The following is a 17,796-nucleotide window of genomic DNA, read 5'->3' as shown; positions in this document are numbered from 1 at the left end:
AACTAAGCAACTAAACAAATAAAGGCAATTCAGGGTTTGGATAAGATTTTGTTTAACACGTGTGGCAGGGGGGACGGTGCAGAGGGAGAGGGGTGCTGTGGGGAAATCAAGGGTACAAATTTCAAGTTCAGGGACACCTGGGCGGCTCAGTCAGTTAAGCATCCGACTCTTGATCTTGGCTCAGGTGACGATCTCAAGATTTGTGAGTTCAAGCCTCGTGTCGGGCCTGTGCTGACAGCAGGGAGCCTGTTTGGGATTCTCTCTCTCCTCTCTCTGCCCCTCCTGCTCGTTCACCCTCTCTCTAACTCTCTCATTCTCTTTCTCAAAATAAATAAATAAATAAATAAATAAATAAATAAATAAATAAACTTAAAAAAAAAAAAAAAGAAATTTGAAGTCAAGTTGGCCCTTGCAGAACACAGGTTCAAACTGCATCGGGACCACTTATACGCAGACTTTTGTTTTTGATAAACACTGTACAGTACTGTATAAATATTTTCTCTTCCTTATGATTTTAATAACCTTTTCCTTTCTCAGGCTTACTTTATTGTAGGAATACAGTATACAATGCATATACAAAATATGTGTTGACTGACTCTTCATGTTACTGGTAAGGGTTCCAATCAACAGTAGGCTACTGGTGAAGGTTTTAGGGAGTCCAAAGTTCTCGGATTTTCAACTACAGTCCCAGACCCTGCACTGTTCAAGGGTCTAATACAGATGGAAATATGGGCCTTGACGTAAGAAAAGTGGTTGAGCCTGCAAACAATTTCCTATGTCATGTCCGTAAGGTTGCCGTGGACCGTGTGTGAAGGGCCTTTTAGTGAGAGATTCATGATAGTGAAAAATTAAAGCCTCCTAGTCACTTTTAAGGGAAAGTCACAATTTTTTCATTGTTTGAGCTGGGGTGGGGAGGTTGGTGCGGGAAGCAATGGCCTTTAGCATAAACAATGATGTTCACTGTCACTATTATGACGTTTAAGAAAAGTACACAGGAACTTCTGAGCTGGTCTGAGAAAGGATATAAAAATAACATTGTAAGATTAAACCATCAAGGAAGGACAAGCCTCCCACCACCAATCAAACAACATGACAGCAATTCTCCACCATCCAATAAACCAATTCCTGAACAATCCCTCCTCTTCCTTGTTCATATTAAGTTACTATTCTAATTTGGAAGATTAATTAACATTTAGCTACTCTCGTTTTAAAATGCACTAGAGATTTAAATTTTTTTTTTTAACGTTTATTTATTTTTGAGACAGAGAGAGACAGAGCATGAACAGGGAAGGGTCAGAGAGAGGGAGGAACAGAATCTGAAACAGGCTCCAGGCTCTGAGCGGTCAGCACAGAGCCCGTCGCGGGGCTCGAACTCACGGACCGCGAGATCATGACCTGAGCCGAAGTCGGCCGCTTAACCGACTGAGCCACCCAGGCACCCCAAAATGCGCTAGAGATTTAAATGCCAAACTCAGTCCTGACTTTTTTTTGCCCCCCTCAAATTCTCTGTCCAGAACTACTTCTCTCAAATAAATATCAACTCCCAACTTCAGTGACTAGATTCAGCCCCCCTCCCCAGTTCTCGAAGCCTTTGACATGGACTCTGTCCCGCCACATCTTACTGTGACCTAGACATGCTTCTGAGTCTCCAACCCTGTTTTATTTTAAAGATGTTATTTTTAAGTAATCTCTACACCTAACGCGGACTTTGAGCTCACCACCCTGAGGTCAAGAGTCACTTGTTCCGCTGACTGAGCTGGCCAGGCGCCTCCTCTCCAACCCTATGTTAACCTTCCTGAAAAGAAAATCATGTTTTCCCCCATGATTACGCCTCTCCTCCAGGACACCACTCACCAACGCTGATTGTATAACAGAGCAGAGAAAGATTAACTTCAGAAGCTTACTGGAGTGAAGGAGAATGAATGCTGAATGTCATTTTTAGTTTTGTTTTTAACTTTATTGGAAAAAATGATGTTGTCTGCCCAGCTGACCCTTTTCCTCTCTCCCCCCCGCTACTCCTCTCTGACCCTACTGACGTTCATCACGCTTCAAACACGCCAGCTCTGGGCATCAGCCTGGAGCGGCGACTGGGTCTCGGAAGGGAGAGGGAGGGAAGCAGTAAGGCAGACTTCCCAGGGCAGCGTGTGTGAACTAGGGGTGTCCTGGCTCCCCGGCTCCAGGCTCCCAGATTCCAAGTACCCAAGCCCCTCACTTCTGACTCGGAGACCAGGCCAAATGAAGTCACGTCTCCTTACACAGACGTCGCCTCTTTAGGCACTTGCTACTTTACACAAGTGCTTCCTCCCTCATTTTCGTGAATGCTCCATCATCATTAAAAAACGCGAAATAACCATAATCATGCCTCTAAATGATAACCTTGGGGTGGCCCTGGGAATAAAGTCCAAGGAGAGTTTGACTGTCCTCCAAACTAAATTTCTAAAAGTCAAACCAAAAAACCTGCCTCACTAATGAAAAACTGCCTTATACCCACCTAGCGACCAAAGAAAATTTATTCCTCTGTCCCTTCTGTCTGAGACTTGCTGAGAAAATAAAAATCCCTAAAGGGTGAACCTGTCCATCTAAAGGTTACCAAGTGCTGGACAAGTGAGATCTCTGGAACTCGGTTTTAGGTAGCAAAACTTACCAAATTGAAAGTGTGATAAATCCCCAGCATACTAGGTCAGAAAGCATCTGAAAAAAATCTGAAGACCGTCTATCAGCAATGGTGCCCGTCGGTTCCTTTGTTTCTGTCCCACATGGTCACACTTCTTGTCTTCCAGAGCAGTGATAGCCCACAGCACTCACTCCAAAATTAGAGGGAATTACTGAGAACCTTGGCACCAGTGAGGGGTAAATGGTGGTTTTCTTCTTGTGATGAAGAAAATCAGCCATTGTCTCCTGTTGCTCCTAATACATTCTTGGGCTATTCCGACATGGGAACTTTGAGCTGGATCTTTCTGGTAGTTTTACAGTCAGAGAGGAGTGCTCATTCATATTCAGATGGCAGCGTTTTCACCTCTTACGGAAAACAATTTCAGGATACTCGACTCCCATCTCCTTCACATCCCTCATTAAGTACAGTTTGAATCCATTCTCTTGCTACTATTTTTTGGTGTTCATTTTTTGGTGTTCAGTTACTGTGCATAACGACTCCGTCTCTGTTTTCGATCTGAGATGGCAGTGCTTGTTCTCTTGTACCGGTGCTGTGCAAACAGGTTAAGGACACCGCACCGGGAACCTTGTAGGGAAGACACCGCACTGCTCTGCGTCGGGCTTTGCGCCTTCTGCTTGGTCTTAGCTTCACGTAAAACCTACACAGAAATCTCCCCAACACACTTAGGCTCTAGACAACCACAAAGTCTGATGAAGGCCGTTGCAATCACGGGAACAACTCTAGACTGGAGGGCACAGGACCTTGGCTCACATGCTGTGACACCCTGGAACTAAATCTCATTTATTAAACGCCTTCTGGCTTGCTGCAGACTGTGGGATACTGAATCTCTCCATACTTAATCTGCAGGTCTGTCGAATGGAAATGAGGATTTCCGTCTGCAAACACCACCCACCCCTCAGTGTTGGCTCCGTAAGACGAGCAAGCTAATTAGCGGTGCAAGCGCCATACAGGTGTCTGTTCCTTCCTACTTCTTCCCACCCTCTTTCTGAACTTGCCAAGGTCTCCCCGTCTCTTCTAGGTCCTTGGGGTCCCCCCCGAGAGGGACCTCTGCACGCAGAGTCTTTCCATTTCCCGCTGAACCATGCACACCTCCACCGGCTGCCAAACGGGTCCCTTTAATCTCAGCTCCTCGTGAGCGAATTCCCCAAAAGTTAATGACACAGCCATCTACCCAGGCCAGTATGCTCCGTGCCCCCTTGGGCCCCACTTAGACTCTCACCCCCTCCCACGCGACCTCAGGTCACATTCATTCTGTCTCCTACATATTTCTCAAGACTGTCTCCTCTGTCCACCATCAGAGACCGTCAAGTGTGACACTTTCCTGCTCCCAGTCCACGGCAGGCCTTCTAGAAGATTCCCATACCTCCAGGAAATCCTCCTCTTGCCCTGCTCTCATCCTCTTGGCCCAACCCGGGAGTCTGCTGCACTTAGGTGAGAAGTTCCCATATACTTCCAGGCCTTTCTACCTCAAGTTTCTGACTGCCTGAGCCCTTTCTCTGGCCACAGAAGCTCGTTCAGCCTGAGTGTGGACAGGTCAGAGCACCAGGGAGTCAGTCTTCCAAGGACCACCATCAACCAATGAAGGACAGGAATTAGCAGACAGACATCTCAGCGTCCTTACCCCTGCACCGACAATTCTGAGATGTGTCTCATACACTCTCTGTGGCAGGACTGAGCCCTAATTGCCCACAAAGGACCCTATTTAAGAGTGACACCCCCCCCCCTTATAAGCTCTCCTCTCTTCTGTAAGACCTGCCCATGCTTTCTGTGAAAACCTCCCAAATGACCTACTTGCAGTCAAGTCCATTTCTTAGATCCTCACCTAGCAAGCAAAGTTTTGGGGAAATCCAGATAAACAGGAATGAGAATGGCATCAGATTTCCTAACAGCCACAATGGAAGTAAAATGGAAGTGTAGAAATACATTCAGAACTCTGAGTGAAAAGGATCTCCGGCCAAGAATTCTACATCAGTCCAAACGAAAAATTAAATGTGAGAGTATAATGAAGACTTTCTCAGACACGCTGAATGTAAAACTGTCATATAGTAAGAAATACACTTTGGGGTGGAGGCGTCTGGGTGGCTCAGTTGGCTGAGCATCCGACTTCTGATTTCCACTCAGGTTATGATCCCAGGGATTGAGCCCCACATCAGGCTCCACCCTGAGCACAGAGCCTGCTTGGGATATTCTCTCTCCTCCTCCTCCTCCTCCTCCTCCTCCTCCTCCTCCTCCTCCTCTCCCCCCCGCCCCCTTCCCCACTCATGTACGTGTGTATGCGTGTGTGCACTCTCTCTCAAATAAAATAAATGACTAAAAAATACACTTTGGCCTTGTCCGTGGTTCCTGGAACAGAGCTCCTAAAATGCTTGTTAATTTCCTAAGTGATAAAGAGGAATGTGACCACCTTTTAATATTTGTTTTTTGTCCTCAAATAGCTCCTGTTCCTAAAACAGCTCCAGAGCAAAAGTGACAAAGTGTCTTGCTATTCATAACAAGCCCTTCCAACCACATCTGACTTTAAGCTACTCAGGTGACTTTCAGAAAGCTCTTGCGGGCGGGGGCCCCTTGCTGGGGAACCAACCGCGTGATTACAGGGCTGCGAACTTTCTGTCCCATCCCCCTACTCCCACACCTCCAGGGAGGGCAGATGGGCTGGAGGTTGAGGTCATTGCTAATGGCGATGGCTGACGCAATCATGCCTGCATAATAAAACCTCTATTTAAAAGAATCCCACACAAAGGGATTTGGAGAGCTCCCAAATGGTGAACCACGGAGGTACCAGAAGGGCACAGAAGCCCCACACGCCCTCCCTCACACCTTGCCCTGTGCATCTCTTCTATCTGGCTGTTTCTGAGTCGTACCCTTTACAATAAACCAGTGAGCTGGTAGGCAAACCATTTTCCTGAGTTCCGCGGGCTTCCCTAGCAAACCGTCAAACCCACAGAAGGGTCACGGGAACCTCCAGTCTACAGCCGGACTTGAATCGGGCATGGGATGTCCCTTCTTTGACCCTGGAGCCACCATCCTGGTCAGTGAGGGTGTGGCACCCTCTCCACCACGGCCACGAAATCACATTAAATTCCGTCGTAATCAGTAAGGGAAGCGAACATGGTGAGGCAGGGTGTGAAACAACAGCGGCCTGGCCCCTGCTCCCAGCTCCTCCATCTGTCTGAACACGAGCGCTTTTGAAAGCGTGCTGTCGATTTTATTTTCCCATCGCTAGTAAACATCGCTGGCCCTATGTGCACACACGCCATTGTGAACTCACACTCGATGGGACAGCAGACGATAGCGCTGAGGAGCTCAGGATCCAGGGTTTCCTGCCGTGACATGAGGTCACGCAGGCCCCCAGACGGCATCCTACAACAGACCCAGCAGCGGGTCCGAGCCTCCACCGTGGGCTGCTTGTGTGGTCGCATGCAAACTTCTTAACCCTTCGGCGTTTGGGCTCCTTTATCAGTACAATGGGGATGATGGTAATAATAACAACGGCACTTGTGTCACGGGGCTGATGGTAAGATTAATGAGACTGCAAACCTGAAGCGCTCAGTCCCGTCCCTGGCGCAGAGTAAACACTCAGAAAACCTGAGCCGCCTACGTTAGCTCTTGCTCCGATCAGAACCACACCAAGAGAAGGGGTCTCATTGACTCCTCCTCAGAAATCCTCCTCTGCCCTGCAACGGGTGACAACACTGCCTGTCCGAGGACCCCCGTGCTCCCCATGTTGTGCCCTGGAGAGCAATTCTCCCACCAGATCTGTGTGCTCCCCTACGGCATCCAAAGTCGGAAGAAGGGCTCTGTGGAATCCTGTAGCCAAGACGATGGCTCAAGTCTGTATAATCCAACGTCTCCCGAATTGATATTTGGGCTTGGAACTCCTACTACAAGAAGCGTCGGTTAGAAGCCCAGTTCATGGGCTCCTGAACTGTTCCATGGAACCCACTTTACGAAGTGACAGTAACTTCCCTGGGTAAGAGCCCCTACCTTAAAGTCACCCAGAAGCTCCAGGCGATGAGAGGAGTCATGAAGCGGTGGGCTGCATCACCAAGGCTACAGGAGCTGTCCTCGACGATCTGGGTGGAGGACGCCTGCTTCTCACCGCGGCACAGGCACCCTCCATAAAATGCCTGCCCCTTTAGGACAGTACCCTTACCATTAAGCACAATAAAGCCTGGGATGAAGCCAGCTGCAGTCAGTGCAAAGGTGACAGACGTGTGCTTTTAACTTGGGCGGGGGGTACCTGCCAGCTTTGCTCCCCACGGAAAGCGGCTTTTGGTACAGCATTTTAAAAGGAAGGATGGGGCACCTGGGTAGCTCAGTCGATTAAGCGTCCAACTCTTCATTTCAGGTCGGGTCATGATCTCCCCGTTTGTGAGTCTGAGCCCCACAATGGGCTCCGTGCTGACAGTGCAGAGCCTGCTTGGGATTCTCTTTCTCCCTTGGCCTCTCCCCTGCCCACTCACTCTTCCTCAAAATAAATAAACTTAAAAAAGATAAAGTTTTTTAAAGGAGGACACCTTGCCCAATTTCATAGAAACAATTTGGTATCACCATCCAGTTATATAAAATAAGACTAAATGAGGGGCGCCCAGGTGGCTCAGTCGGTTGAGCGCCCAACTTCAGCTCAGGTCATGATCTCGCAGTTTGTTGCTTTGAGCCCCACGTCAGGCTCTGTGCTGACAGCTCAGAGCCTGGAGCCTGCTTCAGATTCTGTGTCTCCCTCCCCCTTGGCCCCTCCCCCGCTCACACTCTCTCAAAAATAAACATTAAAAAAATTTTTTTGAAAAAGACTAAATGGATAGCTTTAAACCTACAGACCTCAAAAGTACTTTGTAGGCATTTGCTGTTTATCCTTGTCCCCATGGTGATGGCATGCTACATGGTGATTTGCAACACAGGCTATGTCTTATTTCGAAAACCAGGAGGGTAACTGAAAGCATAAAAATAGAGTTCAGGGGCGCCTGGGTGGCTCAGTCGGTTGAGTGTCCGACTTCAGCTCAGGTCACGATCTCACGGTATGTGAGTTCGAGCCCCGCGTCGGGCTCTGTGCTGACTGCTCGGAGCCTGGAGCCTGTTTCAGATCCTGTGTCTCCCTCTCTCTCTGACCCTCCCCCGTTCATGCTCTGTCTCTCTCTGTCTCAAAAATAAATAAATGTTAAAAAAAAAAAATTTTTTTAAAAATAGAGTTCATACATAAAACAGGCCACATTGTACAAAGGAGTCCCAGTGTATTATGGGAGTGGAGAAAGGTCCCTCCCCCATCTTGTGGTACCAAGTAGTATTCAGCCACTGTTCCAGTCACCATACTAAACGCATTTACGCAAAAACGCTATCTTCTACGTGGACAAAATGGATACAGAGGCTTGATACCAAGATGGAAAAGCACATCAATGCATAGGACATAAACATATTCTGGCATTTACTAGTGGTAAGTGGAGCTTGGTCACTGAAAGGGGGAAGGGAATTGCTTCTACTCTGTCGAGAGCAATTTCCTGGTACAGGTATAATTATGGCTCCTGGAAGAAAATGTGCTAGTGCTGAGCAGTTAGCACAGAGGACAGGGAAGGGAGGGGGCCTGCTGACTGGAAAATGTGTGGTACACAGTAAGCACTCAGTCAGTGTTTACTCAAGAAAGGAACTGCGTATTCTTGGAAAGGGGGTGGGGCTCCTCAGGCAGGGTGTTCACGAAACCCGGTGAAGGAAACTCACATGCTAAGAAGGGCATGGGTTGCAAGAGTTTAAGTCCCAGAAACCAACTAAATATTTAAATAGTAATAATAATAATAATAATAACAATATTTGGTCATCTGATACATAAACTAGAGGTCAGCTTCAAAGGGTTCCCAAACCCCGAAGAAGTAGGTCTGAACGTGGTGGGGAAAACCCACCATCACACCATGTTGCTAAAAATCTCGTTAATAATAACTCGCTCCTCCCACCCACAAAACAAAAAGGGCTCCAATCAGCCACTCCCATTTACAAAGGGGATGTGAAATACTGAGGAATGGAAGTGAAGAAAGGTGGGAATCCCTCACATTCTCTCAGGTAAGCTTCAAGGTCAACTGCCATCCATGCACACTCTCACCACCAAATGGAAGGGAGACCAGTCAGAGCCCCTCCGCACTGAAGCCCCCTCACTCTTCCCCCTAGACTCACAGGGCGTCGTGGTCCCACACATAACCCCACAGGTACGCCCGCCTTTCAGCCAGCAGTGGGTCAGCGTGGCAATTTCCAGAAATCTCTGGGCATTGGTAAGACTCTGACTCTGGGCAAATGGGCTTCTCCTCTTCTTCTCCCATTTGTAAAACTAGGGACATGTCATTGATTTAATTTTGAGGATTTGTAGATGAAGCTTATAAATAATATCAGGTTAAAATCTACTACTGAGATTTTCAGAAGCGTGGGTGTCAGAACTGGGCCATTAATCAGGGTTTGGAACGTGTAGGCTTTGATTGCAATAGTTACCACGGATGTAGGCATAATGGATGGACACACACACACACACACACACACACACACACAACTAATGCTAAGTGTTGCTCTGGGTGCTTGTCTGTGCCTCACAGGAGACTGGAGGCTGAGGAGTTGCTGATGCCCTCGAGGACCAGGCCCTTCCTGGTCTTGCCTCATTACACACTAGCAGAAGAAATGGGGAGCTGGGAAGAGCAGTGGCTGTTTCTTCTCCCCCCACCTTCCCTGTCACCCCCAGCGATCAGCACAGACATTCCTGACAGGAGGCCTGCCCCCAGCCAAGCCCCAGGCTGGGCCCTACCACAGACTTGTGATGAAACGCCCAGAAGGGGTAACCCAATTTTAGCTTCTTCTGGAAAAGCAGGAGTCTCTTGTGAGCCAAAAGTTCACCATTGGTGAAGACCCACGTCTTCTCTAGAGTATGCTACAGAAACGTTCACAGCTAACTCTGGAGGCAGTGGAATCAAGGAAATACTGTGAATCTGTTGGGGCCTCTGATGGGCCAAGAAGAAATGAGCCCTGCTTACAATAAAGGGCGGCATCTACGAGAAGGGAGGTTGGTAAGCCAAAGCCTGAAGCTAGAGGGAAAAGTAAAGATGACGCAATCCCAACACCCTCCTCTTCAAAGAGGATCAGATAATAAAAGCACCTAATCCCAGGCCTCAGTGTCCGCCCCCCAAACTTTGCATTCTTCCTCAGACCCACACCCAGTTAGCTGGATCCCTGCCCTCACCCTCTTTGGTGGACGCCAGAAATTTGACTGAGGGCAGTTCTCCATGCTTCAGCAGCAGGGTAACATGGGTCCCTGGCATTCTGAAACGGATCTCCTAGCTCGCCTTCCCACTAGACACGTTAGTGCACACGGCAGGGAACCTGCACGCACACAGGAGTCTGGAGCGAGAAATAAAGTGCTTTACGGGTTATACACAACTTTGTGGAGTAAAATCTTCCAAAGGTTTGGAAACATCTATGTAACTCAAGAGCTTACAGACTCTTCCTTGTGAAAACAAAAAAGTAACTTCACACCCCATCCCTGGGCTACAAAAAAAAAGAAAAGAAAACAGTCCCCAAAAGAGGTTTCCTGCAGAGGCCTCAACCCTCCATGAGCTGTGAAAGAATGCTTCTCTCAGAGTGATTTTCCTTCCAGTGTATAAGGTGTGTAAGAAAGCAGGAAATTAAGGGGCGCCTGGGTGACTCAGTCGGTTGAACGTCTGACTTTGGCTCAGGTCATGATCTTGTGGTTTGTGAGTTCAAACCCCACGTTGGGCTCTGTGCTGACAGCTCAGAGCCTGGAACCTGCTTTGGATTCTGTGTCTCCCCCTCACTCTCTGCCTCTCCCCTGCTCACACACACTCTCTCTCTCTCTCTCTCTCAAAAATAAACATTAAAAAGAAAGAAAGCAGGATATGAAAAGATTCTTTTTTAAAATGATTCTCCTCTCCAAGACAAAACATCTTACTGGTATTCAGCCAGCCTCGAATTTTCCAATCTCTCAGTACTGAGGTGAACAGCAAAATGTATATTCCCAAACTAGTTTATTAGAATTTGGGGCCCAAAACAAGACTTCCAAGAAATTACCAAAATCCTCTCTGTGCTAGAATTCCGTCGGACAACAGGCCATCCCAACGAGGGTCACTGAGATGTGGAGAAGGCTTGCTTACACATCTTTATCACAGGAGTACTGGACGTAGTAAACTTTGACCCGGATCCCACAGTCCACACTGTCCACAAGGTAAGTCACGGTCAGCGAGGGAATGAAAAGCTTGCGTTTCCCCGTCACAAGGGGAGTGGACAGAGCCAGACACCAAGCAATCCTGAACCTTAGCACAGCTTCTTAAACGTGACCGGCGCCCTGTTTCGCAAACTCACCCTGGCGCCTTCTCACGTGCGTTCTTCAAATACACGATCCCCCACAGAGGGTGAGGCTTGGGGGGCGGGGGGGGGGCACATTCGGAAACGTGCTTCCTGTCCCATCTCCAAAGGCCCCTGTGACGGGGAGCCACCACGCAAGTGCCAGAGCTGGTTCATCAGCTGGACCAAAGCTCAATTCCCATGCCCCGGGATCAGACCGTGAGGACGACAGACCGACCGCACGAACGCTGTGTGCTCCGGTCAACACAGCAAGCCGTGTGCAGGTTGTAGCTGTTAGAAAACTCAGGAGTGTGACCGCTCAAGGGCAGTCAGCCAGCAAGGTCATGACATTCACACATCTCCTCCCGGCCCCGCACCTGCTCCCTATCATGCATCAGGAGTCCACACGGCAAGTTCCTTAGGAATGATCACCGAATGATGCTGGGAATAAGCCAGGAGCTGCATCAAGGAAGATACGAGAGAGAGAGAGAGAGAGAGAGAGAGAGAGAGTGCACGCAAACAGAATCAAACATCCTTTGAAGGAAACAAGAAGTCTGGCTTTTGCTTACATTTTAAAACTCTGCTTTAAAAAAAGCAGGGGCGCCTGGGTGGCGCAGTCAGTTAAGCGTCCGACTTCAGCCAGGTCACGATCTCGCAGTCCGTGAGTTCGAGCCCCGCGTCAGGCTCTGGGCTGATGGCTCAGAGCCTGGAGCCTGTTTCCGATTCTGTGTCTCCCTCTCTCTCTGCCCCTTCCCCGTTCATGCTCTGTCTCTCTCTGTCCCAAAAATAAATAAACGTTTAAAAAAAGTGTTTATGATTGTCAATACCACATAAGCCACAGCAACACAGACCAGGCTATTTTCTCTGCAGCCTGTCCGAGATTTCTAAGGAGCCCTAAATTCACTATACTTCCTGTTCCAGTGGTTCTAAAGACGGTAATTTTTCTCACGCAGAAAATATTTAAAATATCAATGAATATCATCAATCCCAAAATACTATTTCAAAACAATCATCATTACTACTTTGCTCATGGTGGAAAGTGTAGCTAGTTAACTGCCTCTAAAACGCATCTCAAGGCACTGCAAATCAAGTGGAAAGTGTAAGGAAATCACGCCGGCCAGTTAAGCTCGTATTTAAATGCGGCACTAAAAATACATTTCACACCCAACTTCATCAATCACCAACCAATCTTAGTTTGCATCTTGGCTACCAAAAGAAAATGGGATTTGTTTCCCTGAAGAAATATGTCACAGCTCTGCTTGAATTATTAAGCTTTACTATTACGGAAAGAAACAGAGTCAGAAAGAAAAAAAAAGAGAGAGAGAGAGAGAGAGAGAAAGAAAAGCAAAAGCAAAAGACCTAAAATTAGAGGCAGATTGCCATCTACAGACAGACATTAGCAATGCTCATTCATACAGCGTCAGAAACCCGAGTATCAGCAAATACCAACAGTAAAAGACAACACGTATGACTACAGTCTTAATCACAATGAAAATCAAGACAGCCTACCAAGCCTCTTTTTTGAAACTAACATGAGAATAGAATATAGGCGACCATCACTGGATCAAAACTTTGCACAATTTAACATATGATAGGAGAGGAACTAGACATTGATCCTCGCTCTAAAACTAACACTTTGAAAGAAAACTGAGTCAATTACTTAATTCCAAATTTAAAATACCTCTAAGTAGGGGGAAAAATGTTTCATCTCTAACATCAAACTCTCGCTTGCGTGTTTTACTCGGTATTTATATATACTACAGAAGGATCACCACAGTAAGTGTAGTTAACATCTGTCACCATACCCAGTTACAAAAAAAAAAAACAAAAAAAAAACACTTTTCTTGTAATGAGGACTTTTCATATCTACTCTCTCAGCAACTTTCAAATATGCAACATGGCATTAAATTCTTGCATTTTGCACTCATCTTGACTTACCACATACCTTCCCGTACATTTTGCTTACCGTGCCTCTTGCTTTTACTTTTCTAAAGAGTAAGAGCCCCCTTGGGATAGGACTATCCAAAGGCTTGGCTCTAACTACTAGGACAAATGACATTAAAGCAAAAAGCCATAGCAATAAAAAATGAATATGAAAGTTGACTTAAGGAATCAAAAAAAGAGAGAGAGATTGACTACTATAACCTGGAAAATTCTGATAGCCAAAGACATCTGGAGGGAGATCTGATAGGGGGAAATGGCTCAACTTTCAAAAGCATGGACTTGATGCAAATATCCTTTTGCTTGTCAAGGGATGATTTAATCTAGTGAACTGCACAAAATCTTTTTTTTTTTTTTTTCATTTTCCTTGGAAAAAATTGTTTTGGGAAGCCAAGATTCATCTTCCAGGTTACATGTTCTTTCTATCAAGATGAAAAGACACAAAATGCTTCATCTCAATTCTTATATACGCTTATATGTACTGAAGAAACTTAAACGGGTCACGTAAGTTTCTTACTGGGAAAAAAATCCACTCCTCAAAACCGTCACTTGACAGACACTAGCCGTCGTTCCATGGAACAGTGAGATCTGGCGGTTAGAAACCTATGGCCCACACGTTGTAACATGTCCCTGGAACACACACACTTACCATGGGCAATTATCTAAAACACCAGCCAGGCTCTCCAAACACAGGAGAACAACCATGGGTTTCTACCTTCTCTTGGCGCTTTAAAAAGAAACGACGCGCTTCAACGTTCAACGGGTTATTTTCATCCCCATGCCGATACGGCTATTGCTAGAAACCGCAAATTTCTACAAAAGCAAAAATCCCGATCATCTAACTTTTTAATAAAGGTCACTTTCCAGTGAAAGAGGGAACTGTTGACACAGACTTGTGATTCCAGGTCTCCCCACAGAAGAAAAACAAGGTAAAAGTTCCCTTTCTTCTTAGAAACAACTACTAAATTGAAAGACTTTAAATGGATATACATCGGGTGGCTCAGTTGATTAAGCGTCTGACTTCAGCTCAGGTCACGATCTCGCAGTTTGTGGGTTTGAGTTCCGCGTCAGGCTCTGTGCTCACAGCTCAGAGCCTGGAGCCTGCTTGGGATTCCGTGTCTCTCTCTCTCTCTCTCTGCCCCTCCCCTACTCGTGCTCTGTCTCTCGGTCTCAAAAATAAATAAACATTAAAAATATTTAAAATAACATAAAAATAGACGTAGGTTAGAGGGAGGAACTGGGATTTTTCACAGCCAAAAAGAGCCTCTGAGAAAATAAGCAAGTAACATTTTCCAAAAGCCTTTAGTAAAAAATATCTGTGAAAGTTTAAAAGAGGTCCTACTTCATCATGGGTTTCAAAGTATTACAGAGACTGATCTATGTTGGGATGTCCAACGTTCATTCACCAATATTTACTGTCTCCTATCAGATCTGTGCCTGGTGTTAGGAATAAAAACAATACAACTGGTAGGAAGACACAGCACAGGGGGCTTCACCATCTAGTGTAATGACTGACATAAAGCCTCTTATTTTTAATGCTCATGAACATGGAATGCCATGTTTGTAGGCTAGCTTTCTTTGTTTGGTGCCTGCCATCAAGCACACATTCACTAAACATTTGTTGACTATGTTTTACCTTGGCCTCCCCTGTTTCATTGTCACCAAAAGAGATTATACAAACTTAAAACAAAAGCAAATTTGAAAGCAAGATCCTTTTTTTTTTTTTTTTTAAGTAAGTGTCACACCCAGTGTGAAGCCCAATGTGGGACTTGAACTCACAACCCTGAGATTAAGACCTGAGCTGAGATCAAGAGGTCGATGCTTGGAGCACCTGGGTAGTTCATTCAGCTGGGTGTCTGACTTTGGCTTAGGTCATGATCACACGGTGTGAGTTCAAACCCGGCATCGGGCTCCTCGCTGACAGTGCGCAGCCTGCTTGGGATTTTCTCTCTCTCCCTCGCTCTCTGCCCCTCCCCCACCCTCAGGATAAATAAATAAACTTAAAAAAAAAAAAAAAAAAAAAAACAGAGTCAGATGCTTCACTAAGTCACCCAGGTGCCCCTAACACAAAACCTTATCACGAACCCACATTTTGTAGATAGCTGATGGGGCCCCCAAAAGTTAAGTGACTTGGCCGAGGTCCATAGCAGAACTGTAACCAGAATCTAGGACTCCCCGTCCCCAGCTGGTCTTCTGTCACCGAAACCTTCAAGAGGTCAAGCCCCCTCCATTGTCTCCTCTGTCACTGGCTCACTCAGGCAGCCTGTTTCTTTAGTCTCATGCGGCTTCCCGACAACTCTTCCACCACGGGGACCACATCGTGTGGACCCCTATAAGTTCCCGCGTCCCCTCAGCTGTGGGGCCCACGTTAGCCGGAATTCTAATGTGACTCTGCGCGTCGACCTCAAAATAAGCTGAAGCTCCCAGGTGGAAGACAGAGCGCTGGCCAGGAACTCGAAACCACGGCCCATCCCTCGTCTTCCTGGGTGCCCAGCCCGGCCCCTTGCGGGCATGTGAGTGGATCCCGGGGTGAGTGGGGAGCAGTGGCCCGGCCAGCCCTCCACGCCCGCAGGCTCACCCCGCTGACACTATGCATGGGATGAGGCCAAAAAGAGCCCACCTTCCCAAAACCACCGTGAAAGTTCACAATCTGACTGCACAAATTTCGTACCGATGAAAATTTTTTTAGAATTATTTTTTAGAATTTTTTTAGAATTATTTTATTTTTGAATTATTTATTTTTTTAGAATTTATTTTAGAATTATTTCTGTATCTGCTAATGCAAGATACAGAACCAGTTTGGGTACATACTGTCTACTGGCAAAGTTTTGTAGTATCCTCTTGGGTATCAGTAAAATTAGTAAAACATCTTTTCGGAGAAAGGAAGCTGTGACTGACAGTAACTCATGATCGATGTGGATGAGGGTTGTAGACACACGAGACAGAGACCAATGTCAACAGTAGTTGGTCAAAACGTCAATCAAGCCCTTTCAACAGAAGAAAAGGATGACAAAATTTACCTTTTTCTTTAAGACCACCACAAGAAATATTTTATCTCAGAACCCGTGTCCTTGTACACGACCTCTAACTATAAACAGAAACTTAGCAGGAAAAACAGAAGAATCTTGTACACAAAAAGATTCTTCCTTGGAAAACTCTCCCACGTGATGGTCAGGAGTATCTTCTGCGGGTCCAGAGAAACAGATCTATTTAAGAATCAAAATCGTATCATAGCCTTGAGAGGATAAACAATAAAAACAATGTAATAGCAGGAAGGACAAACTTACCGCTGTCTGGAACTACCTGTGGTGAATTCTTTAACTTTACATTTTGTTTCCCTTTTTTGGGTTTTTCCAAATTCACTTCTTCTTTTTTCCCTTTCCTCTTCGGGGGCTGAGGGGATGTGTTGTCGCTGGATCCAACTGTTGACTTGGACTGACGATCATTTCCCTAAGTGGCAAAAGATTGAAGACCCTTACCATTGGCTAACGAAATCCCAAAGCAACTCCTAGTCCATACAAGTCATTAACCAGCAGTAAACGGGGCAGGGGCAGGGGCGGGAGACGAATGGCTTCTGCTGAGTCCCTGCTCTCCACCTTAATATCCACGTTAACTTCTCCAAATGCCACAGGAAGGGTCTAACAGAGGCAGGAGAACAAAAATAATAGCTAAAAAGTGTTGAATACTTAACATGTACCAGAAATTCCAGAAAATTATTTCAATCCTCACAACCCTGGGAGACAGGCACTGTGTCGCGCCGTTGCAAAGAGGAAGCAATGAGGTCATGGAGCCAGCAAGCCGCTGCCTTAACCATCCTCTCCCTCCTGTGACTTCTGGAAAAAGCAGCAGCTATCTGTTGGCTGAGGAATCGCAACAGCCTTCAGTTTGATTCACCGGTCTAGAGACACCTCCTCAACCAGCGGTCACCGTGAATGTGCAGGTGTCATCATCCAAGGACACACACACTATGCTTGTAAAAATCCTCAAATCCGTACTCATCCGCCGGCGACTGCCACGCTCCCTGGAGATCACAAATCCAGAGTGACACAGACACAGCGGCTTAAGACCACACCTGGGCAAAGGCAGCCACCAACTGTCACACATTCGGCGGAGCCTCTGGAGATGAAGACTCTGCATCTGCAAAGCAGGCTCCTTATCACGCAGGTGAGGTTGAGTTTCGAGGGCTCCCGTCACTGGCCTGAGAACGGCTCCCGGGGCGGGGGCGGGGGGACAGGGGCACATAACCCACCACAGGGGTGGCTACCACACGCACCCACCGAACAGCTGTGTTCGTACTCTGTCACTGCTTGGCCATGCCTACGGCAAGAAACTCCCTCCTACCAAGAGCACCTTGGTCCCTTCGGTGCTCAGGTGCTAAGCCCACCTGCATGCAGAAAGCGTGAGGCTGCAGGTGGTAGAAAGAATGAAAGTTCCAGAGACCAAAGCACCTGGCTCAGAGCCACTGCTCTGCCACTAACCACCGAGGGGACCCTGGGCTAACTAACTCCTGGCTTCTTTGATCCTGGTTCCTCAGCAGTTGCGTGGGGCCAACGTACCTGCCTTCAGGTCCATCACGAGAAGGAAATGGTAACACTTATAAAATAACTAGTACAGCGCCTGTCAGGCAGTATTTACTCAGTGAGCATCAGAGTGCTTCTTCCAAGAGCAGAGTTAGTCTCTTTTTCTTAAAAATCGTATTGAACTCACACCATATTGGGTGAAATCTTTATGCAACATCTGTACCATGCTAGGATCTGAAAATAAATGTAGTAATATTAAATAAACAAATCTGCCTAGAAACCTATTATAACTGCTCATTTTAAACATTTATATATTCAGCCATCCAGAAGCATTTAAAT

The 17,796-nt window shown here is 46.7% G+C and overlaps 1 protein-coding gene across 1 annotated transcript in view; it reads right to left on the bottom strand.

Annotated features, from left to right (window-relative positions):
• DCDC2 (doublecortin domain containing 2) overlaps positions 1 to 17,796 on the bottom strand; it is a 166,705-nt gene that overhangs the window by 84,918 nt on the left and 63,991 nt on the right. Inside the window, exon 8 of the mRNA XM_047859342.1 lies at positions 16,225 to 16,387. Coding sequence (XP_047715298.1) covers positions 16,225 to 16,387 — 163 coding nt within the window. The remainder of the gene's footprint in view (positions 1 to 16,224; positions 16,388 to 17,796) is intronic.

Source organism: Prionailurus viverrinus, chromosome B2 (genome assembly GCF_022837055.1).
Source record: "Prionailurus viverrinus isolate Anna chromosome B2, UM_Priviv_1.0, whole genome shotgun sequence".
Taxonomy (NCBI): domain Eukaryota; kingdom Metazoa; phylum Chordata; class Mammalia; order Carnivora; family Felidae; genus Prionailurus; species Prionailurus viverrinus.
Note: the sequence above shows the minus strand (reverse complement) of the source record. Positions and strands in the feature narration are given on the sequence as shown.